Source organism: Pocillopora damicornis, chromosome 9 (genome assembly GCF_964200805.1).
Source record: "Pocillopora damicornis chromosome 9, jaPocDami1.2, whole genome shotgun sequence".
Taxonomy (NCBI): domain Eukaryota; kingdom Metazoa; phylum Cnidaria; class Anthozoa; order Scleractinia; family Pocilloporidae; genus Pocillopora; species Pocillopora damicornis.
Window position 1 is genome coordinate 23,493,665 of NC_142678.1, and position 24,690 is coordinate 23,518,354.

The 24,690-nt window shown below is 37.4% G+C and overlaps 4 protein-coding genes across 15 annotated transcripts; 1 reads left to right on the forward strand and 3 right to left on the reverse strand.

Annotated features, from left to right (window-relative positions):
* Window positions 1-1,878: 1,878 nt before the first annotated feature.
* LOC113678239 (uncharacterized) lies at window positions 1,879-9,080 on the reverse strand. 10 transcript variants are annotated; one of them, XM_089182903.1, is made up of 11 exons: window positions 8,885-9,073; window positions 8,182-8,356; window positions 7,719-7,836; window positions 7,566-7,638; window positions 6,777-6,884; window positions 6,601-6,684; window positions 5,791-5,894; window positions 5,481-5,576; window positions 4,986-5,204; window positions 4,150-4,256; window positions 1,879-3,484 (listed from the first exon to the last, which is right to left on the reverse strand). In XM_089182903.1, exons 5-11 carry the CDS (start codon window positions 6,867-6,869, stop codon window positions 3,120-3,122), a joined length of 1,068 nt encoding a protein of 355 aa, XP_089039029.1. In that variant the 5' UTR covers window positions 6,870-6,884; window positions 7,566-7,638; window positions 7,719-7,836; window positions 8,182-8,356; window positions 8,885-9,073; the 3' UTR covers window positions 1,879-3,119. The 10 variants fall into 10 exon arrangements, with proteins under 10 accessions (XP_089039029.1, XP_027050939.2, XP_089039027.1 ...); XM_027195138.2 differs by lacking the exon at window positions 7,566-7,638 and having other exon boundaries at window positions 8,885-9,080; XM_089182901.1 differs by lacking the exon at window positions 8,182-8,356 and having other exon boundaries at window positions 8,885-9,072.
* A 394-nt stretch (window positions 9,081-9,474) lies between these two features.
* LOC113678229 (uncharacterized) lies at window positions 9,475-16,531 on the reverse strand. Of its 2 annotated transcripts, none has more exons than XM_027195111.2 (6): window positions 14,763-16,531; window positions 13,522-13,605; window positions 12,904-13,007; window positions 12,284-12,382; window positions 10,893-11,137; window positions 9,475-10,539 (listed from the first exon to the last, which is right to left on the reverse strand). In XM_027195111.2, the coding sequence occupies exons 1-6, from the start codon at window positions 14,796-14,798 to the stop codon at window positions 9,764-9,766; spliced, it is 1,344 nt and encodes a 447-aa protein (XP_027050912.2). In that variant the 5' UTR covers window positions 14,799-16,531; the 3' UTR covers window positions 9,475-9,763. The 2 variants fall into 2 exon arrangements, with proteins under 2 accessions (XP_027050912.2, XP_089039026.1); XM_089182900.1 differs by having other exon boundaries at window positions 13,522-13,890; window positions 14,763-15,189.
* Window positions 16,532-16,667: 136 nt separating this feature from the next.
* LOC113678198 (uncharacterized) lies at window positions 16,668-20,150 on the forward strand. Of its 2 annotated transcripts, XM_027195085.2 has the most exons (9): window positions 16,671-16,820; window positions 16,985-17,087; window positions 17,169-17,234; window positions 17,350-17,513; window positions 18,016-18,310; window positions 18,745-18,871; window positions 19,259-19,335; window positions 19,731-19,783; window positions 19,889-20,150. In XM_027195085.2, the coding sequence occupies exons 1-9, from the start codon at window positions 16,788-16,790 to the stop codon at window positions 19,940-19,942; spliced, it is 972 nt and encodes a 323-aa protein (XP_027050886.2). In that variant the 5' UTR covers window positions 16,671-16,787; the 3' UTR covers window positions 19,943-20,150. The 2 variants fall into 2 exon arrangements, with proteins under 2 accessions (XP_027050878.2, XP_027050886.2); XM_027195077.2 differs by lacking the exon at window positions 19,889-20,150 and having other exon boundaries at window positions 16,668-16,820; window positions 19,731-19,843.
* LOC113678190 (uncharacterized) lies at window positions 19,433-23,992 on the reverse strand. Its single transcript, XM_027195064.2, has 9 exons — window positions 23,714-23,992; window positions 23,188-23,351; window positions 22,976-23,039; window positions 22,574-22,665; window positions 22,194-22,312; window positions 22,006-22,098; window positions 21,390-21,502; window positions 21,182-21,259; window positions 19,433-21,079 (listed from the first exon to the last, which is right to left on the reverse strand). Exons 1-9 carry the CDS (start codon window positions 23,858-23,860, stop codon window positions 20,945-20,947), a joined length of 1,005 nt encoding a protein of 334 aa, XP_027050865.2. The 5' UTR covers window positions 23,861-23,992; the 3' UTR covers window positions 19,433-20,944.
* Between the last annotated feature and the right edge of the window lie 698 nt (window positions 23,993-24,690).

The following is a 24,690-nucleotide window of genomic DNA, read 5'->3' on the forward strand; positions in this document are numbered from 1 at the left end:
TTTCTTTTGCAAAAAGAGTCCGATTAAACCTAGCTTGGTCCAAATCGAGTCAGAAACGGTTTGATATTAAAAATTAATGATTTAATTACCATGCACTGAGTTGACGTGGAACAGAGTCTTGCAGTCCTGTGGACTCCTCCATTGATCTCTCAATCTCGAGGATTTTACTGAACGATTTGACACACGATAAAAAAGAGACGAACGAAGAGTTTCTCCCTGAAACAAAAAACGAAAAACAAACAACAACGGTTCATTTTTGAAGACAGGTGGGGCTGGGGAGAGGGTGCACTAATTGGATTTACGAAAATACTGGTTCACGATGATTACCGCTGGGAACATAGGTAAATAAAACGTTCCCACAAGTAAATAGGCACTCTTCTTATTATCCAAAAATTAAGTTCAGTGACACATCAAGTTCAATTTCCTTAAGGGCTTGTCTTGTTGCATTCAAACAATCTAATGGCTTTTGTTCCATCGATTTTAGTTCATTCTAAGCTGACTTTTTCTATAGATTAATAACTCCGATGTGATTAATTATTACTTCTCCTAAGAAAAATAGAGTCACGGGTATGAAACAACCATCGAGACCAAATCGTATCGAAAAGGTCTTCTGCTTCTCTAATTAAATTTAGAACTGTTTAGAAATGTACATACCGAACATAGCCGTCTAGGAATAGGAGGACCCCAGATGTTGTTAATGAAGACATAGTCGGGTGGAGCACTGAACGACCTCATTCAAAAACTATCCACAAAATGCCGTTCACTTTTGCTGCAATTTTCCTATCAAATTACTAAGCCCACCGTAAATTATTTGTGCTTTCTCAGCATTGATGATAAAATTTGAAAACTTATTAAAGGATACTAATTACAACGTCATGAATTCCTAATACAACTTATTAATGAAAAGGAGTATTACCTCATAATCACAATCATGGCGTCTGTAAGGAGACAACCGTCTCAAGTAATTCCATCTTTACGATGGGGATTAGAGCTTAGTGGCTTGTGGGGTCGTGTTATGATGAACATTAGTTACAAAAGTGATACTTAAAAGCCAATATACATGTCTATAAAAGTAAAAATTTTGCCGCCTATCATTTCAGTTTAGGGAACCGTGCATTATCATCATCATCGTCGTCGTCTTCATCATTATTTTTGAGAGAAAAGTAGCGAAAAAAAAATAATCTGCACAGACAACGACGTAGGGAAGAATGGTTATCAAAATAACATTTCCACCCCCGGCCCCATCCAATAGAATGATAATATTCGCCCTCCCAGTGTACCAGATGACTTCAAACATTGTTGAATTTCCTTTGAGTTTGGAGCAATTCTCAAATGAGTGCGTAAAGTAATCCGGACTGCTTTTTTTCGTTTGTCTTTGGAAGTGCTTTTAGTTTACCTCGAGTTGGTAAGTGCGTGTACCCACGATGGGGTCCAAACCTCTCACAGGCTGAGCCAAGAAATTCAGTAATAAACGCCAATCAAACATGATCACTGATGAGTGAAAACAATTTGGAGATCATGTAAAGCAACCAAAGCCTCACTGTGTCCAACACATAAATTCTCCCACTTGCTGCTAAGTAAGCGTCCATTAAAGAATTCAATTGTTCTTAATTAAAACAGAACATTTAATTAACCTCAATGAAACACATCTTTAACGAACATTTCATTCTCTATATAAAACTGTTCTAATGAGGCCTTAAACTTCTGTTTAAAATATAAAATCTAAAACCCAAGCTTTTTCCGATCAACGGCATGATGATGATGCCGTTGATCGGCGAAAGCTTGGATTTTAGATTTTACTTTTTAAACAACAGTTTAAGGTCTCATTAGAAGAGTTTCATAGTTTTAATTATGCTGGTGAAGGACAACATGAACAGATTATTTCATTCTCTCTTTAATGACATCACGAATTCCAACAATGGTGGCCTGGACATTATCATATTAATTTAAATAACAAGAAATTGAATATACTGCAGTCCAACAAAAGATAATATTCTTTTCACACTAATACTACAGAGAAAGATAATTTTAGGATAAGCTATGATATTCAGTACACTGCATGAACACAGTTGCACAAGGACACCTAGATACCACTATCCCCAGCTTAACTATACAACTGTCAATTAATTTCACTCATGGTATTTAGAAAGCAAAAGTTTAAAACCGCAATTATGGAATCTAATTCCCAAACAATTCCCAACCAATTGACTTATGCTTAAATTCCTGTAAAACACAGACCTGTTTATCAAACTAGATTTTGTATTACCAAAACTGTATAGCCTGATTTATGAGCCTGAACACAGTTGCACTCTAGTCCTTTTACTGACAAGACAAAGACACTTGGGAGCAGCTTATTCCTATCAGTTTGTTCATAAGTTTGAATGAGTAACAAGTATCAGTCTCTTGTCAACAAATAAGCCTTGTACAGATCGTGATTTCCTCCACAATTTTGAAAACTAGTCCAGAAGCTCTTATCAAAGGTGATCACATAGTTTAGAAGCTTCAAAAGGCATGATTTCTTTCAGAACACTAGATTGGAAGAAAGTGTTTGTGAAGCCTACAGAGAGTTAGTGACATATTGGTTGAGAAACTAGTAATTGTATAAACAAATATTGACTTAACTGTTATCATCAATTAAAGCCTTTATATTTGACTGGGAAAATAGTCTTTTTCATAACAGTGCTAACCCTTTTTGACTAATACTGTTAAGTTGGCATGTTATTCCATATAAACCAAAGTCTGTACACTGTACATGGACTGTATTATAGCATAATCATCATCCTTATAGCTGTGTTGTAATATGTTATTTCATTATTCTTTGTTCATAAGCAACCAATGGAGTCTCCATATCAGAATATTCCAGACAAGTCCCATAAGGAACTGACTATATATAATTAATACATTGATTATTTACAGTTTTATTAATAATTATTATTACTATTGTTAAAATCAAGATCAGGGGAAAAAGATGATCCTGAACTCTTCCTCTTTCTCAACCAGCTGTGCTCTGTTCACACAGTATCTAAACCAAGTCTGTTTATTAACTTCAACCCTCACTGACTTAACCTCACCCAACATTATTGATTATTATTAATTACTTAGTGAATACATGGCAGATGTTAATAATCAAAGCGATGTTCTCTCCCATATTCTAAACCAGGTTTTACAACAGCCACATAGTCCAAGTCCAGGTCATAAAACTCACTTAAGCTGTCACCATCATCATTTCCTGCCATTTTTGTTATAGATTCCAATGGAATTATTTCATAATCCTCCAGTACAAAGTCAATTTCATCCCTTGGTGTTCCATGCCAGCTGCGACTCAGTGGATGTTCTTCAGTTTGTCCATCTGGTTCTGTAAACGATGCACTTTCTGCACTGTCTAACCCATCCTCACTGCTACCAGGAATTGTGGGAAGGGTCAGTTGGCCACCAGGATATGCACAGCAGCTGATACTGCGACATTTCTTCATGTCTCTATTGGCTTCAAAGGGAAATTTATTGATTGTTACTTTCAAACAAGTGAAAAAAAATTTAACTTTTGAATTACATCATACATGACAGTAAATAAATATAATAACTGTTCTCTAAATAAAATAATAACCAAACAAAAATTCATGTCATTTTTCAAAATATTTTAACTTGAAATTCTTGTGGCAAGTATATTCTGGAAATGATTACATGGTACTGAACCTCTGAAGCAAAAGTTACTGAGAAGTAAACAGCAGCTTAATGGTTCAATTTTTTTTTTGCTCCTGATACAGTTTCTAGTTTTGTGTAATATTGATTGTCCACTGAAAAAATATGCAACATTTTCACTCATGTAGTTAGTGGCTATGTACAATATACCCACCTGGATGTCATGTGAACATGTTTTCTAAGTTAGATGTTAAATTTGGTGTAATGATACTCTACTGCATAATATACAAATATTGATATCATTATTATCATTAGTAACATCACTGTTGCGATAAAAACTATAATTATCAGTATTACTATTAGTGTTATCATACAGTAAAAGGTGTTGCTAAAAAGACAAATCTGAGCCAAACAGAAAATAAAACATTAGTGCATTGGAGTTTTTAATTAGTAAAAAAATTGCCGTTACAGAATAAATGAGATGTCACTGCTAGCATTTTTGAAGCTCACCTGGAACATCAATAGCATCTTCAACAGCAGTATTAAACCCAAACAGGTTATCACTGTGAAAACTTGACCATTCCTTACCGTAGGATTTGTATTTCAGGGTTTGGGGCCTTAAAAATTAAAGAAAAACATAACTCACTTTTCCACTAACATACATCAATCATAAAGAGAGACTACTTTGGGGAGATACACTATGCTGATGGAGTGTGTATTTACACACACACACACAGTGCACAATAAATGGAAATGTAGGAGGATCACTGGCACTAATGGCTTCCTATTCTTGATGAGTAGAAGTTGTTAATGTGACTTAAGGTTATTAAGTGGATGAGAGCCTTTGGTTCTACTCCAAAACATAAAAAGTAACAAGTTTCTCCTGGATGGGATGGTTTTTAATAACAAGTGACACTCTGCATTTTATCAGATTTCCCTGATAGTTTGCAGATCCCATTCAGACTTCTGCATGGAGAGAGGTACTATGAGAGTTAATTGTTTTAACCCTTTAACTCCCAAGATCTTATTAGTAATTCTCCTTACTATCTCCCATACAGTTCTTGTGATGTTAGTTTGGAGGATTTAGAATTGGATCATCTTCGAATCCCCTCACCGATATTTTTCTTGATTCTCATAACTTGTCTGCTAACATTGTTTTGATATTGTAAGGAGAAATTCTGTCTTGGTCACTCATGGGAGTTAAAGGGTTAACCAAGAAACACAAAGGATCTTAAACACAGCTAAATCCCACAACTCCTGATAAAAAGACTGACATCCAAACTATTAAGTCACCCTGTCTCTCAAAAGTTTACAATCTTGAGAGGTAAAGCCCCTCTTTTCCTTACTTTTCTGCAGATGGATACTCTGCACTGAATGTTTTTGTTCTGGGTCGTCTTTCTGAGTCATCCCTCTTCAATTCTTTCTCATGCAGTCTATGAATAAGTGATCTGATACCTCCCGGAGTTCGTGTTTTCATGTAGTAGTCCATTTGATGTTTACTGAGACTTGTCTGCAGAAATAGTAGCATGGCTGAATTGTTCACAAAAGAATTAATGCTTGCAAGCCTGTTCAGAAAAAAATTGTTCAGAAAAAAATATGTTAGAAGGCAATATTTCACCAATTTTCTTGTTAATACTTTGAGACTTACTGAATGTCACCAAAACACAGTCACAAATGTGACCAAGAGGAAAGGAACTTCTACCTGTAAACATAAACTCCTAAATTACCATCTGTAAAAAAATTAATCATATTGAATAGATCAAGTTCATATTAAAGGAACTGGAAGCAATAAAAATCAATATGAAACTACAACTGGGTTTGTAGTAACTTTTTACACAGACCTATTCAGAAATCTTGATAATCCTTCTTGGCGTTTCTGTAAAAAGCTCTCCTTGAAACGTCCAACATACTGTTTTCTTGGTAGATGTGGAACTTGCCTATTCAAAACAAGTCATTTCAATCAGTTCAAAAAAGGCAAAGGGATATGTATATTTATTGTACCACTATCAATTAAAAATCAATTCACAAATATCTTAAGCCCAGATTGACATCATGACCCAAAATTTAAAAACAAAGAAATCATTTTATCCAGACTTGAATATTTGTTTGAAGTTCTAATAATTGGAGAACTTAAACCTCCAGCACACTTACACCATTACAACATCATCAAGACCCAATCTGGTTCTCAGCCAAACAAACTCTGAATATCTTCGTCTCACTTGAGAATGGAACAATGGAAATGCAGGATGATTTGTCTACAGAAAGATTAACAAAGGTAAGAGAGAACAATCATGATAAAATTCATTTGAGGAATTCTTGTCTATGATTAAATGTTGAGGCATGTGATTATCATGTGCTAGTCACACCTCTGACATGCCCCCTGACACACCTCCAATAAGTAAATCATTATCTCTACTCACTTTGGAAAAATTTGGTTTCTTATTCCTATCTTAGAGCAAAGGCTGGTTGCAGATAAAGACATCTTATTATCGAATAAGTCACTTTGAATTTCCAAAATTGGGTTGGTGGAATAAATTCTGTTAAATATGCCACTCTTAGTGTACATCAATGTTGGGTTGATTCTACTGCAACATATTGCAGTACCCTAATTTCATAACATGATTGGCATGAGGGACGATACTCTGATTTTACTGCTTACCGGTTAGAATTCATAACATCAGTTGTTTTCTTTGCTCATTCCTCAACAAAGATAAACACACGCCTTTCGAATGCCCCAAACTAACGACGCGATGACAAAGGAAATTTGCATGACTTTCGATATTAGCTTCGACCCACAGAACAAACCCGTTGAAGTTTATAAACCAGGAATGCTCATTTAAAACCTTGAGAGTTACTGAATACGATAACAATTTGTGTTGTCCTAGGTCTCAAGGTTTCCGTGGACCTTGGAATGAATTGCCGCTCCCCAAGAGACTCAAAACTAAGGAAACACCGGCTTACCTTCAATTCAATTTCGTAGTCAGTATAAAGTGCCTTTTCTTTCTCAATATGGGTTCGAGGATTTTTCACTTCGATTTCCAAATACTGAAAACACAACATAGCAAAATAAATGAAATGAAAACATCTCGCAAAGTTCAGTCAGACTTAAAACACAATTAGAAATCGCTTTTACACACCGCGTTGCCGTACGCAGTTTCTCCCACTTGATCTCTTATCATAATCCAATCAAAATTCGGCTGAAATAGCCTGTAACCTCGTCTTCTATGCATGTGTGACCAAGATACCTGAAAACATCAACAAACATCCTGAGCTAAGCGGTCAAAACAAAGAAAATTACAAACAAGAGAAGCCCCTAGACCGATTGCGTACATACCAGCCATTTTGCATCCGAACCCACTCTCCCCAGGGCTTCACGAATTCAGTTACATCACCGAAAATATATAAGGTACTGTACAGTTGAACAGACCGCCAAAACGTTTGAGACGAAGATAGATGTTTTGTAACATCATCTTACGATACGTGGGTTGGGATACTCATGACTAAATTTAATAAGCTTCCCATCGTTTCGCGATGTTATGTAATAAAATTGGTGCTTCGTGGTTTGTACGAAGTAGGTGCTCGAGAGTTCACATTGAGGTCACATCAACGTTTGACAAGACTAATGAATTTGCATTCACTGGCACCAGTGGGTAAATGAGGTACCGTGCGGTGAAAGAACAAGTTATAATCTTTAGAAGCCTTTGTTTCTCATTCAGGAGTTGTGAATGCAAAGAAACGCGGGGAGGAAAGGAGAAGTATCGAAGGGGATCGTAAAAAGAACTGCCATATGAAGCACGTGTCCCGCGGTCCTGGGGCACTGCACGTGAGAGACGGCGTGATTGTAGATAAGTCAGATTGTTAGCTTGTTTCTTCCATAATGAACTTATAGAGGTCGATGATTCTCCTCTGAAGCGACTTAAACTTGCCTTTTAAGCAGTTTTTGGGGTTTCTCTCTTTGACTCGTCCTTAAAGCGCCAGGAGATTCAAATAATGTTACATCTACATTGAAAACAGAAGCATTATTCCTATGATAAAGATTTTATTTTTCCCAGATACATGGTTCAAACACCTGTACACACCTTTGTGTCGAAGAAATATCCGTGATTGATTTCCGGAGGAGGTATTTCCCTGTATAAGCTACCAACTAGTACGTATCTGCCTCTCCAAAAGGCTTGGTTTTGGAGCTTTTTGGGGGGTCTAAACACAGGAATACATTTTCAGAACTATGGCCTTAAAACACGGATGATTTTCAAGGTAACCAGGAGAACATGTAAACATATTTGTTTTTTCAACTCCACATGGACAATAGAGAAAGAGAAGGAACCAAATATATTATTCGAGCTGAGTTCAAGGTTAAATTTTACCATTATTGACCTCTGATACTGATATGAAGATTCATTTGGCTACAAAACTAAGAACTTGTTTCAATGGCTAGGCGTTAAAACAGCCATGGATCTTGGAGCCTACTTTTGGTAACGAGTGAGGAGAGTGACAGTTTTCTGTCTGAAATAGGGTCAAGAATTGGAGAACCGAGCTGCATACCTCTATCAGAAGTACCAAGGAGTTGGTGATTACAGATACGCCGGAATTCGAGTTTTCTGTTCATTGTTCAACATCATACGTTATTCCTTGCATCCGGTTGCATTAGTACTGTTGAGGTCACATTTTAGAGTTTCCACATTAGCCTCTCACAGACTTCGATCAAGGCGAAATAAGTCTATAAAAGTATGAAATAAACAATCTCTCTGAAAGAAATATCGCGTGTCGAAAGAGCTTAGAAAATTTTCTTTGCGTGACTGTGGTGTTATTACGTAATAATTTGATATGATTCAGCGAAGCGGCCTTGCATCAAATACTAACCGTGAAATTACTAGGTTTTCGTCTTTGAATGTCCATCAAAGCTAATGTCTGATGAAGAGCAAGTGTAAAAAGCGATGCTCGAGGCCGCGAAAGATATGGCTGAGATAAAGCACAGACGAAAGTCTTGAAATAGTTAGTCAAAGGAATGTCGCATTTACTGCTTACATGGTATTAGGTGTTACCTGTACTCACTTAGCCAACAGCTTTCACTATTTTCCGTAAACTAAGAGTCCGTTACGTCAAGAAGATCAGTTTGTACAGCTTGAAATTTGCTTACGGTGACGCCGACAACGGAAGACGAGGTCAGAGGACATTCGCAAATTGGTTTGCGCGTCTCTTTGGGTAAGAAAATATTCAGCCTAACTCAAGAAACAGGTCAGCTTACCTCGTTTAAATAGTTGTTAGAAAAGCTGTGATTGACCAATTTTTCGGTTAACAGATGTTCATGGCTTCATAACGTAACTACCGGGGCACGAGTAGAAATAAAAGTCTGGCACGTCTTCAATTTTGGGCAAGAGATGCACTTCACTTTTTCATGTTTACATGTGCTGTCACTCACTTCATCCTGTGACTGACGTTTTTCAGGGTTGAACGGAACACTTGTAGCTCTAAACCGGAATTATCTTAACTCCACACCGGAAGTAGTATTGCATAGCCTACGTTCTTGGGAAGGTGAAAAAAACGTACCAGTCAAGAGAAGGCGAATAGTTTCTGAATTTTTCCTCTCGAAGTTTTGTTTTCGTGACTGAGTGAAAATGAGTAACTCGAAGGCCCTTTCCCCATCTTCCAACCGCCACCCACGCACTTAACTTGTCCTCAGGCCGAAAGCGTTTAATTTGATAAGATACCGTTATAATATCTTGCCTAACTCTGAAAACCAATTTGCTTTTCGGGTCAGACGACGAAATCGATTTTGTTATAATCAAATGAGGTGGAATTTTAGATAGTTCTAAAGAAGAAAATTGACACACAAGATTATTAGAACCAGAGTATTCATAAAATCTTAGATTTATCGTACACTATTCGATTATAGAATATTTCTACAAATGGATATCATATTAAAAAGTGACCTCATTAATGAGTCATCATAACATTTCACTGCCTTGTCCAAATATCATACTTGGTTTACGAGCTGTCACGCAAATTCTTCCTCCAATAATAATCGGATATAGGTATTTGCACTCTATCCAAAGGCCAAACCTATTCTTTCATGCGCACGCGCAATATTTCACGCAACATTCCAACATTCACTTAGTCACGATAATTATACAACGTTAGTGTAACGCAATTCTATCATTTCGACTACATCGTAAGTTAGAAACACAGATGCTGACTGTAAACTGTCACATGAAGATGAAAACTCATCACGATCTTTCCAATCAAGTCCACCAATGGAAGAATGAAGAACACTATATTCGGAGTCACCATCGTCTCCATCTTCTTCCGAAATGGCATCTCCTTGGACACTACATTCTTTGCTGTCATAAACCATACTAGCCGTTGATTTGCACTTATTAATCTGACGAGCACAAGGAATACTTAAAACGTCGTACTCTTTCAATCGCACTTCCCTTTGGCAAGCATCCAAAGTATCTTCCTCATCACTACTGTCACATCTACCAGCTGATTTATCATTCTGAGAATTTAACCAGTCTCTTACACGAATAAAAGGTTCGTCTTTAACGATTTCATAGTCTGATAAATCAAACTCCGTTTCGTTATCCCCTTCATAAGGATTGGGGCTGCCCGATTTACCATCAGTGCTCTCACAATTGGCTTCATCAATCCTGGGGCAATTCATACCCGAGGGGGCAATCATAAGCTGTCCACCTGGTAATACTGATGCAACATTATGGGTCAGACTAAGTCTTCTGTTCAAAGGGGTTGACTGTTTCTCGAAGCAAACGGGACAGAAACCCCGAAGTTGTGAATTTGAACGTGATTTGCAGGTGGTTTGACATGTGTATCCTGAGCTCCAGCCATTTCCCATAAGGCCGCTGGAGGCGAAGTGCTGTTGTGAGGCAACCCAGCTGGAAACATCTGAAAGAATACAGAAAAAGTGAGGTTGATTTTACAATATAATCTAAGTATCTTTTAGAAGGTTTTTGCTTATTATAACTTTTTGGTTAACGGAACCCAAACGGCTGGCAAGAAACCCTAACGTCCCCCCCCCCCCCCCCTCCTCAGAACAAAAGAGACCATAGAAGGAATTAACACTCCATAAATATATGCGAAAACAACGAGAAAGCGGATTACTCTCAAACAACACTGGGATCAAAGCAAACTTATTAAGCAGAGAGGAATTATCAAAAGGATCTTTTTGAGAGCAGGAATGACGTATTTTTCTATTCATAGCAACCATTTTCTAAGCCTAGTAAATAATGGGAACTTACCATCAAATATTCCTCGACTTTCTTCGTCTGGCTGAACACTACCCGAATAACCGCTGTCCACTGTTGAATGACATGTACATCTTCTGTCTTTGTATCGTTGACATTCCCCTGTAGGGTCAATGATGTCGACAAGATCTCTCTTATCTCTTCCGCTGGTAAAGTTCTCCATCTCTTTTCTTGTTAAGTTACTTTGGATAAACAGATGAAATACGGAGTCCGCGAGAATTGGGGTGATTCGCGATAGACTGGAAAACAAAAACCAAAATTCAGGTCAATCTGGTTTATGCGTTCAAATTCGAGCAAAAATGGTGGGAAAACAAATGCAAAAAACCGGTGCAACCTAATTCATCTCACATTTTCAAAATACTCTTCAACAAGGATAATGTTTGGCACAGAAATCAAATTTGCAAACTGCAAATATATCATAATATGTAACAAGGCCACCTGGTAGTAAATTTGCAAACTTCAAACTAATGAAATTTGCATCACGTTTCTGCTCTTGTGAAACATATTTACTCAGATATACACTATTTACACGTATACTTTTAATTTTCAAAATGACGTAAGAGAGGGTTAAAGGTGTGACTACGCCAAGGCAAAAAACGTTGATCTAGGAAGCGGTTTCCTTCCAGAAGCTTTAAAATACTGATTTTTCATCAAAATATGCAGAAAATACCGTTAGTGAATGCAACAAAGGAAAAGCTTTTGTTCTGAGTTGTACTTTGGACTGTTTTATACAATTGCCTTCTTGTCACAAAAAGGCTCAGGATTAAAGCCGTGTTGTTCACGTGCGATTCTACTGAGTGACTTGTTTCATCATTCAAGCTGCCATAGAGAATAGTTGGTGCGAAAAGATGGCGAAATCTAAAATAAACTTGATTAGAAATGATATTTTTGTCCCGTAATTAACTCTAACGTGAGCAAATAGATAAAAGAGGTGTTTTCATTCAACAAGTTGATCTGCTCTCTTGGATACGATCGAATATTTTCCGCAAAAAAAGTGAGGAACAAAACGAACAAAAAATAATTAAAGGATGTGGCTAGATAACGTAGTACCAGGATCCAATTACCTATTTATATCCAACTCGGATTCAGAGATCTCACTCAACTGAGTTGATCACAAAGCTACAAAAAAAAAATTCAATTTTTTTCGTTTGGGATGGCGTGCAAACCCTTTCCGAAATGTCGATATTTTTTTCTCAGTAACCAGGCTGGAAAATTACAAATGGAAAAATATCCAGCCCTGTCATCGGGAAAAAACTTCAAAAGTCGCACCGTGTTATTCTGACGCGGGACAGCGCGTGGGTTGGTCAGTTTCGAGCATTTATTAACATGAGGAACAGGACAGGGCAGGTCGGGTTAGTGATGGCAAAAGATGGACTGGATTTTACCTGGCCAAAGCCTCCTGTAGACCACTTCGACGTTCCTCTAAAAATCCTTTGCTAAATCGACCAAAGACAATTCTCCTCGTTGGCAACGGAGGTAGTTTCCTGAAAGTAACCAAGGCATAAATCGATCTTCAATCAATCATGTATGAAACGGTACGTGGTTAAGTACATCTCAGCCACCCCTTCTAAAAATAAAGCTAAACGAATGGTCCAGCTCATGGTGCGTGTACCTTATGGGAAGCAAGCATTGAAGGCTGAATGTTTCTTGAATGAAATTGATTTAAATGGACGGCCGTTTACAGCATGCAAATTTATTTTGATCCATGAAACAAAGGAGGGAAGGTGTCTTGGCAACCAGACAAGTCGCTATCAAGCTGATGCAATCTCCGCGGTTTGGACGCTAAATTCTTAATTCCTACAGGAACTTGTTAATATTTCGGCCAACAATTCTAAAACCAGTAGGAGCGACTTAACGCACAACGCCAGCGAGTTCTATTTGTTGCTCCATTTGAGTGCTCATACAAAACTTTGAGTATCTCAAGGAGGCATGAGTGCTACTTAATGACAATAATGAAAACAATCAATGACTCTTAAATGCATAGTTGTAAAGGTTTCTAACTTACAGTGTCAGTGAGGTATGTCTTGATAAATGTTTCCATAACCAAATAAACTCCGAGAAACGTCTTCTAACTTGAGTATTTTGCTTAGCAAAGATCATACTGTTGGTCTGTGAATGAGTAGGTAAGTTACTACAGATCAATTATTATTAATGTATATTCTCTATTGTCGGGTCCAACCTAATCACAAGAATTCAGAAAAACACGCCCGAACATTCAAAGCAAATTAAAGAGGCGCAGGAAGGGTGGGGGAAGGGAGTTCTTGATCAAACTCTCTAACTTTTCCTCTTCTCTCCAGATCATGCCCTTCCCCTCCGCTACCATTATAATATTTTCAAAACACTTTAAACAGGTAACGAAGAAAAACAATATGATGTTTTCATGTTTTTACTATCTCTTTGTATACTAAGTTGGTTTGAAAACTTTGCTTGAAATTTTTAAGTAGAGTTGAGATCGAATCTTGATTTATTCCTTGCTAAAATAAGGAAGATTTCGTGATCAGTTCGTTTCATAAAGGTCGACTTATTCGGCTGCTCCCCACCCACGCCCACACGGATATGTGCCCACCAAAAGCTAAGAACCGGAATTTTACGGTAAGTTTCCAAAAATAACACTTTCACCCACCAGAACTACGATCTCGAAGTCTGTATAAACAGGCCATCTGCGCAACAAATGGGTTCGAGGATTACGAACATGGATAGAGATGAACTGAAAAAAAAGAGTGCTGTTAGCGTTATATTGCCTCTAACTGACCGCCACTCCTCCATTTGGCTAACAGCCAACTTATATGATTATAGAAAGGTCACGTTTTTAAAGCAAATTTTTTTTTGTCCAGAGGGGTTCAATGTCCTTTGATCGCTCGGTGTGGGTCGATTTGTGCCGCTTCCCAAAAGACCGCGGGCTCACCACAAGCAATGTGCTTGTATCGTAGCGAAATCTTTACACTTTTTCACCATTCTGACTTTCTCTCTCTTCGAAATGTTTTCCGTAACGCTGAAAGAAAGTAAACGCCCTAAATAGAATTAGATCTCTCGTCTCATTAGTAGCATCCCCCGGTTCACGAATGTTAATCTTTGGTATACGATCACGCGTGTGGGTCCCCTCTGGGTGCCGTCACGTTCTTTTCTTCACAAAGGGTAAATTTGTACCCAATTTTTTTGCAAACCGTAGTTAGAACATTTATAATAGTCCATACGCATGTACAGTGTATAAATAAATTGAACAAACTGATTTGCTTTGAAAACATCAATTTCTCATGAAGCTTGAGATAGATTAACAGAACAAAGACGTGTCCTATCTTGCTCATTAGCGTAATCAAACATTTCTAACAGGGTCTCTGGAATTTGGAAATGACTTGTCTGAAGAGATGAATAAAGTTTTTCTCCTTTCATGCAATTAACTCAGATAAACAATGGATCGGGGATGCAATTTCAGCCCACAGTGAATAACTTTCCTTCATATTTTATTCAAACTGTGGAATGGGCCTTATAATCTCTCGTAAACCAATTTTTTTTCTTTTGGTGAGCTCAGCCGCACATAATCGAGATAAGGGATCCCATTTAAAGGGGAAGATTTTGATCTCGGGTGTTATACGGGCTGCTATAATCCACACTGACAAGCAAGTCCTGTACGGTTAATATTCCTCAACAGGATGCCTACTCTGGTTAGTTATTGAAGGTTTTTCTATTCTATTGCATTTCATTGACAAATGTTCGTGGAGACAGGAAAGTGGCTGTTGGCAAAGTAGCTCCCCACAGATTTTCCGTTTTAAGGCATTTGAACACATTGTGTACCTTCTTCACGCAGTAATCGAAATACAATTCAGCGTTGAGAAATGAACGGCAAAAGATTTATGCATTGTTTACCTCAAAATCCGCTGCCTGTCCGGCCAAGTTTGCCATTGTCGGGCTCTTCTGTGTTCAATTAACCACTCAACGCAGACTTTTAGTGTAATTTTCTTCTCGTTTGGTGAGGCGGAGAGTTATTAAACCGCTCTAATACAGTAGATTCTGATATGTATTAAGTCGCGCCGTGGCATGAGCTGGAATCGAACCAGCAGAGACGGAAGTCCACAAGCGACCGTCCACAAGCGACCGTCAATCGCTAGCTTGCCAGCCACTCGGTTGCTCTCAATTTTCTAAGGTTCTTGATTGCATTGGCAGAATTTTCCTGATCCTCAGAACACGAGAAGAACTTGCGAGATTGCAACACCAGGTTTGTGAAGTGTCGAAAATTATCATATATGTACACCGCTATTATTGTCTGCCAGCGTCACTGGGTGAAGCAGGAACCAATTACCTTTCGGTTTGCGCAATAAGTTTAATAAGTTATGCAAATGATCAAGCCGTGAAAGCCGCTCTCTCTGAAATGCATATCATTACAGTAGGTGGCGTCGACTGCCTTCTTTAATTTACTTCATTACCATTTAGAACTCACAACATTCATTAAAGCTCAATCACTCCATTTAAAATCACGATTTAAATTGTTTTGCAACCAAGAAAAATCAGTTACTGGGCACTCCCAATAATTTCCTTTCATTTCAGTTATCATCACAACATGAGATAGATTAGAATTGGAATGTAGTGTTTTATTTTAAGCATAAGGAGAGTGTACCCTTTCACATTTAGAAAACATGAAATCGATACCTCAGGAAGGAACATTCCTGTAAAGAACTGGATCAAACACGCATTTATGCATTTCGGAATTCGAAGAAATCTAAATTTCTGAGAATACAGTATGGTGTCGATTTATTTCCACCATATCCATCATTTTCTATTTCAGCACGTATCATTTCTATTCTTGAGCCACTTGGTCGAACACGAGCCACTACGGTCACGTTTTAGTGCCATTTGTCAGCCTCAAGAAGAATTTTGTTTTATCCTCTGCCTGCTCTCTTGATTTTCCTCTTGCAAAAGTTCATCTCAGCGATATCTTGCTAATTCTCCCTCCCTAGACTGTATCTTTCGCTTCACTAGTGAGGGAAACAACCCTATTCGACATCCTTTGGTTTATAATCACGATCATAACCGTTATCATCTACTGCATATAAAACTAGTTGAATAATTTTAGACGGAGAACAAGTTTTGTTACGCATAAATAAATCTTGCTGACTGATTTTTTGTTTGTTTGCTTTTTTTGACTAAAGCGCAGATGGCAACTTTTTAACCTTTTAAAATCCAACTGAACCACTAGTAGTCTAAAACGCTTGCCTCTCGCAAGGGCCGCCATATTTTTACTCGTTCAAATTTCTTTGCAATTCTGTTTTCGCGGAAAACCAAGGCCACTTTTGTCTGTTTTCGTGTCTATCATAACGTCACAGCAAAAGTTTATGCGAGGTTTAAAATATCTCAGTTGGGTGGGCCTACTGAAAAATGTCGTGTTATTCAAATTTCATCGCGAGTTCATCAAGCAACCACGAAATCAAACGTGATATTGTCAAAGCAACGTTGTACAATTCTTTACTAATCCCGTTCGCTTCATATAGTTTTTTTTCTTCGACCTGTGAACTGAAGGAAAACACTAACTTGGAAGACTCGTGACTTCATTCAGGCTGAGTGGATGTGTGTAGAGTAATTCAGGTCACCTTCCTTCGAAGAATAAGCACTGTTTGATCTGCGCTCTTCATGACATCCTTAAGGTTTTTAGAGAAGCCTGATTGATTTTTACGGATAAAAATTTTTGTCTTGGGGAGTGAATATTTTACCAAGTGTCCAATGTCTGGTTGCTAGCGGGTCTAACTTCCGCTTAAACCGGAAATTTGCAATGTTCGTGGAAACGAGGCTATCAAACAGGAAATGGTGCATTGACATTTGAAAAGTTTAGAGGGAGACAGTTAGATTAATGTCTGACTACAAGGATTGTTGTTATTAAAGAGGGACAAGAGAGCAAGAATGGAGAGTAAAAAGGGAAGAAGAAGATTGAAGGTGTTCTAAAATAGAATTGAATTTTCTCATCTACATACCGTTTACCTCTGGATAGGCTTGTCAACAAATGTATGAGCTAAACTTAAGTCGATACCTTGAGTATTTGTAGATCTTGTATAGTGATCGTTTCTTGATTAAATTACTAACACCATCAAACATATCAGAAAAGGAGAACGAGTGTGAATCTCGAAAGAAAGAGGACCAACCTCACGGAACAGGACAAAAAACAAGATCAAGAGAACATGGAAGTGGAACCATCAGTGACAAGTAAGATTAATAGACTTTTTGATACCTTGGGTTCAGATTCATGCTTACTTTACTTTAAAAACATTGTTATATTTTCTTCAGATGTGTCTAAACTGTCCACATATACCACACTTAAAGCAAACAACAAAGCCCTGGCGACAGCTCTGGGTAAAGTCTTGTTGAATTTATTCTTGTCTATGAAACTTGTCAGCTATGAAGAATCAAGTTTAATTTGAGGTTTTCCTTTATCAGTATTATCAAAGATGTTAAACTTTGTTTTCAGAGGATGCCCAGCAAGAACTTTGCCTTGTTCAGCATGAAAATGTCCAGCTTAAAAAGAAAATCTATAACAGTCATTTAGAATTTGTGGAGAAAACAAAAGCATTAGAACAACAATTGAATTCCCATGAGAAGATCTCAGAAAATGATTTTGCATCAAAAGCAGAGGTGTGGTCCATTAAAATTTTGTGTAATCATGTGTTAACTATCAAGAAAGCATAAAACTAGTTCTTTGCTGTAGCTCTTCATTCAAGTTCATGAAGCTGATATAAGAGCTGTCAAATCCAGATTTTTTAAATTCTGGGAAAAAAGGAACTAGTGTGAATGGAGGGTTTGAAAACCTGAGTTAAAGTTATACTTTTTCTTGGGACATGTAAGCCCTTTTTGGTTTGAATGGTTAGGGTTCTCATGAAACTGCAGGGTGAACATTTTACAATTCCACAGTATTTCTTCTCATAGCTCACTAGTTTTACTAGCAACTAACTAGTTAAAGGGGCCCTGAGAATAATTTTTTAAATATTCATATAGATTGCTGCTATTCTTTTAAGACTAAAATGCTTAGAATTATTTCTAAAATCTTGCAACTTTATATAGATATGTAGGTATGATCAGACTATTTACATAATAAGGTAACTTGATTGTTTATGGCTGCTCTATTTATTTTATGTAGGCTGGAATTAAAGAAGTCCATAATCTCCTGAACCAGACATGTGGCAAGTTTGTTCAAGGTTCAAACTTTTTGTCAGAAGCCCTTCATCTTCTTAGCTCTCTCCTTGCTCCAGCTGAAGGACACAAGCATGAAACTATTCATGTAGTATCAAACAGTGTGTCTCCTTATATAGACCCTGTCTCAAACTGTGTGTGTACCACTCCTCCACCAGATGAACCATCAGCAATGGAGATCACAGATATACAATCAACCATTATTGAGAACAATGAGGTTTTCATGAAAAACTTGGACAGAGGTAAGTTTGTGGTAAGTTATCTAAGTCTGGTGTGAGAAACAACGCTTGACCACATTCCAGATAATGGAAAAAATATCAAAAATACCTTCAACAGTTGAATGTTTTTTACATCTTTTTGGGGAAGCTTGGAAATCTGGTTTAACACAATTTTGATGGAAACAGAGAAAAAGACTGAATTAATTTGATGTAAGGTCCTAAAATATTGAAGATTCTAACTCACACTTACAGTAAGGCTTCCTGACGGGATGAATTGTTGGTGAATTTTAGAGTAAGGTCACTAGCAGATTCAGAAATTTTTAATTTCTAGTGTCACTCAAATAATAATATCCTGAAATGTAATTTCTGATTAATATGTATTAATATTCAAATGAAAATAAATTACTTCATTTTAAGGACATGTTTTGAAAATGCTCTGCCCATTTATTTGGAAAAAGGAATTCTGAGTAACATGGTGGACCAAAATGAAACAAGGAAGGAAGCCAGCCAGCCTCAGCCTGCTAGATGCCACATGAAGAGAAAAAGTACCACAGGTGTCAGTTATGTAGAGCCAGGACTTCGCAGGTATTAAATGTACAACCTTAATAACTCTCTATAATGGGGGAGTGGTAAAGCCATACTCTAAGGTGCCTTTGGCAATGGAAAGCAAATTACTAAGCACAGGGAATGTTGGCCTCTTAGGTTAGGTTGTAAAAGACATTACTTCTTCCATGTCTTGTTTCCTATGCATGTGTATGCTTGTTCTTCATGTAATTTTGAACTCTACAGTATGGTCATTTTAAATGATGTCTTTGTCATGTTAAGGAGTCCTGTAAAAATTTTATCATTCAGAGTCATGTTTGTAGGTTGATTTACCAGGATTTGATTGACAAGACATGGTATGCAGTGTTGAACTGACTTCTGTTTACGAGAGATGTCTCTTTGAATTTTTCTTTGGTTTTATGTCAACAGCAAATTGCGTAGAGGAGACCCTTTTACTGACAGCAGATTGTTTGGTGATGCAATCCAAATAAACACAACACGAAAAAGTAAGTTAGGAAGTTTTTTTGTTCCAACAAGTACTTCGATCTACTATCAAGCATTGAAGCCTAAAAAATAAACCACCAGAAAATGATGATTAAATCCATCTCATCAAATCTTTTATTTTTCTATGTCCCCGATCTGTTTGGTCAAAGTTAAATTTAAGTTGGTTGAACCAAAATAAATCTATATTTTTTGCTTGCACTGTGTTGAATACATCTTTTGACTAGTTTTGCAGCACATTTCAAAGTGAATCAAGTAGCATTTATTTATTTAATTCAGCTAGAATGTACACATACATATTAAAGCTTACAAAAATAAATACATGAAATTGAGACTATCCTATTGGACAAGTAAGGAACATGCTGAGTACACAGATAGTAAGTGAAGTCTCTTCTTGTAGAAAAGAGAAGTTTGACAAAAGGAACCACGACTCTACCTATCATGGGAAAAACAGTAAGTGCACATGTTAGATTTTCATATTTGCTTGAGATGAGAATGTTTTATTCTCAGTGAGCTTGTTTGGCTTTAAGTATTTACAAAAATTCTTCTTTTCCTCAGAAAAAACGTGCTCCCTTGGCAAATCTAACAAACATTATCGTTGAAGAAATCTGAAAAAATCCCGAGAACTTCCCATGCATGAACTCATTGGAGTCAAAGGAATCTGGCTGGCCATGAAGAAACGAAAAACAAACAATGTACCCACAATTGAGTTATTACTTAGAGTATTTATTTACAAGTGGATAAAGTCTTGTACGTAGAGGAGGTTTTTGTTGTGAAATATCGACCTTTTCGATGTGTTTGTCGATTAAATTTATTTATTTACGAAGTAGTTGTATTTTTCCAAGGAACATCTCTTTTCCTTTTTTTCAACCGTCTGTGAACTCTTGCCAAATCAATCATACGATTCTGTAAAAGAAAACCTGGTATTTCTCCAATTTTGAATCAAAGGAGTTTTCAAAGGGTCTGCTGTTTGAAAACGCGCGAAAAGGAAACGCTTTTCACCATTACTCCAGCAGCACGTATAAGAAATGAGATGGTATGTCCTTCGCCTCGACTCGCCTGCCACAACCAATCTCTTTTCCAACGTCTGAGAGGGGAATAATTGTTCTATTTAATAACACAACCAAAGAAATGTCAAAGATCTGCGAAAGACCGCACGAAATAGCAATTTATTCCACGAGAAAGATTTTTTTAATACGAACTCGTATAACCTGGCCTGTAAACCAATCAAAGCTCAGGAATTGAAATAAAAAAATGGTTAATTTTAACAAAGAGATAGCTCAAATAAGTACATGAGCTACGTTACAAAATACATTACTCGGTTTATACAATATTGCAGCATCGTTCCCAGTGTAGAGAACGACACCCTTAAAGACAGCTTAGTCCTACTGCTCTCCCCCTTCGATTCCTAACACAAACACAGAAACAAAGACCCTATATTTTATCCACCTCCATTGGTTACAAGGAGACTTTGATCCCCCTATCTGTCTTTGCGATCCTTTCTCTGTATGTGAAACATTAAATTAGACGTAAGTAAGAGAGAACATAAGGAAGGGCACTGACAGCTCCTTGAAATCTGAACGATTTATGTTCTATTTCTTGGCCTCAGTCTCCTCAAAGCTTTTTTTCTCCGGGATGGAATGGGTTTGGTGCACATAGCGGCAAGGAACTAAGAGTATGATTGACAACTCGGTGATGAGCTTCGTCAGCTCGAATGGCCAAAATGACGTCACGCATCCTTGAACCCTCCTATGAATAACAAAAACAAGAAGGAGAAAGAAAAGATGGATATAAAACCTTTATCATTTCAGGTTGAAAAATATTTTGTTCTAACTTGCGGAAAACTCTTACCGGTAATTTCCAGTAATTAACAGCAATCTTGGGAGCCAAAAGATTTTCCCACAGAGGCAACTTACCGCTGTCGATACACTACAAACATAGAAGATGAATGAGTCAAGATAAGATGAAGTCTGGGGAATATTTAGAAGACATACGAATTACAACCCGGCTAAGCCAACCAGAAAAGACGGTAATCTCAATCTTCAGGGTGCTCTGATACCTCAATACAATGAGTATACGTTTTAACAGCTTCCTCCTCCAGGTAACCAACAAATCTGTGGCAAAACTTGGGGCTTATCAGGTAGGCCAAGAAAAACAGGTTTACAAACGTTCCTGAAGAAAATAAAGCCATGGAAATGTTCAGAAACGCGCTTAAAAAAAACGATTCTGAAGGAGAAACAAGTTATTCTTATCCTTAGTATAACTGTACATAAGCACTTCCTGGTCCCTTCACATACGGGACATTGAGGCTTAAGCCACCTACCTTCAAGATTTGAAAGCTTTCTATTCTCCTAAATGAACCCTCTGCATCCTCTTGTTGATAGTATCTTGAATTATTCACGTAATGATTATTCCATCTTCGTCACTTTTGATTCTTGTATTTATATACTTCATTTGATGGTTAGAAAAATTAAAAAAGTCTTTATTCTCCTTTGATATTTGTTGGACAGTATTATAAGCAAGTTGGGTGAATTTCTGGACTGATCATTCTTGAGAGCCAATGAGTACAGTAACAATCTTGTACCGGCAGTACGCTCAAAGTATCATGACATAACGAATCCAAAATTGGCTGTGAAAATGATTCACGTAGAGTATAAATAAATAGTATGAGGTACCTTGAGCTAGGAGAATTGCTCCCCGAAATAAAATCCCAGGTTGCTTCATTTCCAGGACTGTCATCAAGTGCATTCTCTCGTTTTCAGCCTCCTCTAAAGATTAAAGACATCAATTGACTTCGAGGTGATTCTGTTGAAAGCCACCACAGTTCAATTTACAATCAGCGCACCCTTTATTTTTCGCTTACCCAGAAGTGTGTGTATCCATCCATTATCTCTCTGGAGCCTCCTAAGCGCGTGGAAGTGTCTTGTCATGCCAGCAATCATTCCAGGAACTCCTGCTATTGTCTCTAACATAATGATCCGACTGTTGATTTAATTAAGCAGATATGTTGTGTAAACGGTACCACAAAAAAAAATCCAGCTTCAAAAGAAGTTAGTCAAAAAAGTCTTAGCCACGCTGATTTCCTCCGTGTACAACGATGTATTTTTCCAATTAGAGACAAATTACAAAAATTACGCCACCTTTGCGGCCAGCTTTGGAATCAAGACGTGGCCCAGGTCAGTTTACTGGTTGTACAGACCGACGTGGGGGGGCTAAAGTGTCGGAAAACCAGCTCAAACTTACTTGAGCCAGCGGTTTTCGTCGAGCTCCATGAAGCGATACAATGATATGATGTCGAATGCTGCTCTCAAGGCCTGAACACTTTTGTATGCAAGCTGTAGGTTAAGAGAAAGAATGAAATGGAATTATCACTCAACTGACTACAAAATACAGATACAAAATTACACACGAACGATTTCCAGTAAATTTCTCCACCACAGTACCATCTAACCAATAACTTAGTAAAAATTAAACGAACGTAACCTGGGATGTGTAGGGATTATGTAGACATATTATAAAAAGCTCTGAAGCACTGTGGCAGGTAAGCCATATTTTGCTGCATGGCATGACGTTCAATTTATAACCTTTCAGTCTCGAAACTTACAAGAACATATGACTTCTGATCGCTAGGAACAAAAACAATACCTCATCCACAAACTTTTGTGGTTTTTGGTGAGTAATTTTCACGCTGCGGACATCCTCTGCCGTCCTAAATGAAAACAAAAAACAGCTAGTTTAAAAAGCTTGAATTTGTAAGTGAAGTCTTTAATTTCTCACGTAGTTTTATGAACTCTGAATGATATATCAATAGATGTAATAGATAGTATCGTGAGATTACGTTGTCTAGAGGCTCGTACCAGACTGGGTGTGGCATTCTGTAGGCTTCATCCCCAGTTGTGCTTCCATTTTTACCAAAATGACTGATGGCTGTTTCCTTGGATGGAGTGGTTACCACTGGCGTTGGTTGTTGGACTTCTGATGTACTTTGATTTAGAATGGCATTTGTGGAAAACAAGGAAGTCTACAAGTAACAAAAGTTCCTACTAATGGTAATAATGATAATAATACTTAATATGATAATAGTAATAATAATAATAATTGTAAAAATCATCATGGTAATCATAATATAACGGCTGTTTACTGAGAACGAAGAAACGAAATAATTTCCCCGGCGGAGGAAAATATTACTTTCGCGAGTATGTGCTCCTTTCGTGACATACTCCTTTCGTTAATTTTTCCTTGCGTAATGTATGTGAACCCAATATCCCTTATATTTTTGCTTTATTTCGTCATATTTTACTCGCAGAACCCCTGGATAACTATGATTTATTTTCTCACCTTAATCACTATCCCTTATAACACTGTAAGTAGTCTATAACTTACCCCTGTTCGCCGTGGCTGTGCAATTCCGCACAAAAAACCTCTCAAGAAATCGACCTCAGAAATCGGTTTGACGAAAGTAAAACAGTTTTCAATTCCTCTCATTGAAAGAGGAACCCGCTGGAGTCCAGTTGTGGCCATTTTGAACATTAGAACGATCAAAGAAATACAGTCTGATGCTTATTCCCTTTCTTCTGTCAGCTGTCGCTTTTTAAAATCAATTTTTGTTTGTAGGATAACGCAATTTGTAGTCGCGATTGCAGTATTCTTCTGACGTAATTGAGAGCTTCCTTTGCAATTACCTCTTGAATTATATTTAATCCGTTTTGCTCCGGCCGGTATTGATGAGTCATAGTCGGACCAAAGACTTCAAATTTTAATGTTTTACAATTTTTTATATATAACCAAGCAGCTAATGAGATGTTTCGCTCACTAGAATATACCAAGTGGACTATCACATTTTCTTTTCTTTGGCCCTGGATCCACTGAAATAGAGAAAAAAAAGTGTTGTTTTTTTTATAGAGTCGAATACGTATTAGCTGTATAGAATAATACCAGATAACTGAGGTACACCAAAGGACGACTTAATCGACAGAATGACACAGAATAACACAGAGTGACCCAGAATAAAACGCGCGCAAAAAAAACTACGAGCTTACGATGTACAAGCAGGGAGAAGTTTAATCATGGTATTTGCAAATTTCAAATTCTTCCCTCAGGTGAAATGCTCGATTTAAGTAATCAATTCATCTACTTCGCTTAATCGAGAACAAGGAGGAAAGTCTCACTGAATTTTCGTAACATTTTCATGGTTTCGTATCGTGGAAGTAAATCCAAAAGTTTCTCCATGACGGTCGCGAGAAATTATTAGATTAGGAAGGAACTTTTTTCAGGTTGGCGCAGTGAATTCCCGAATTTCAATCGTCTTGATTTCTTTCCGTAGAATAATTCAGCAAGAAAATAATTTTATTTCGTCATAA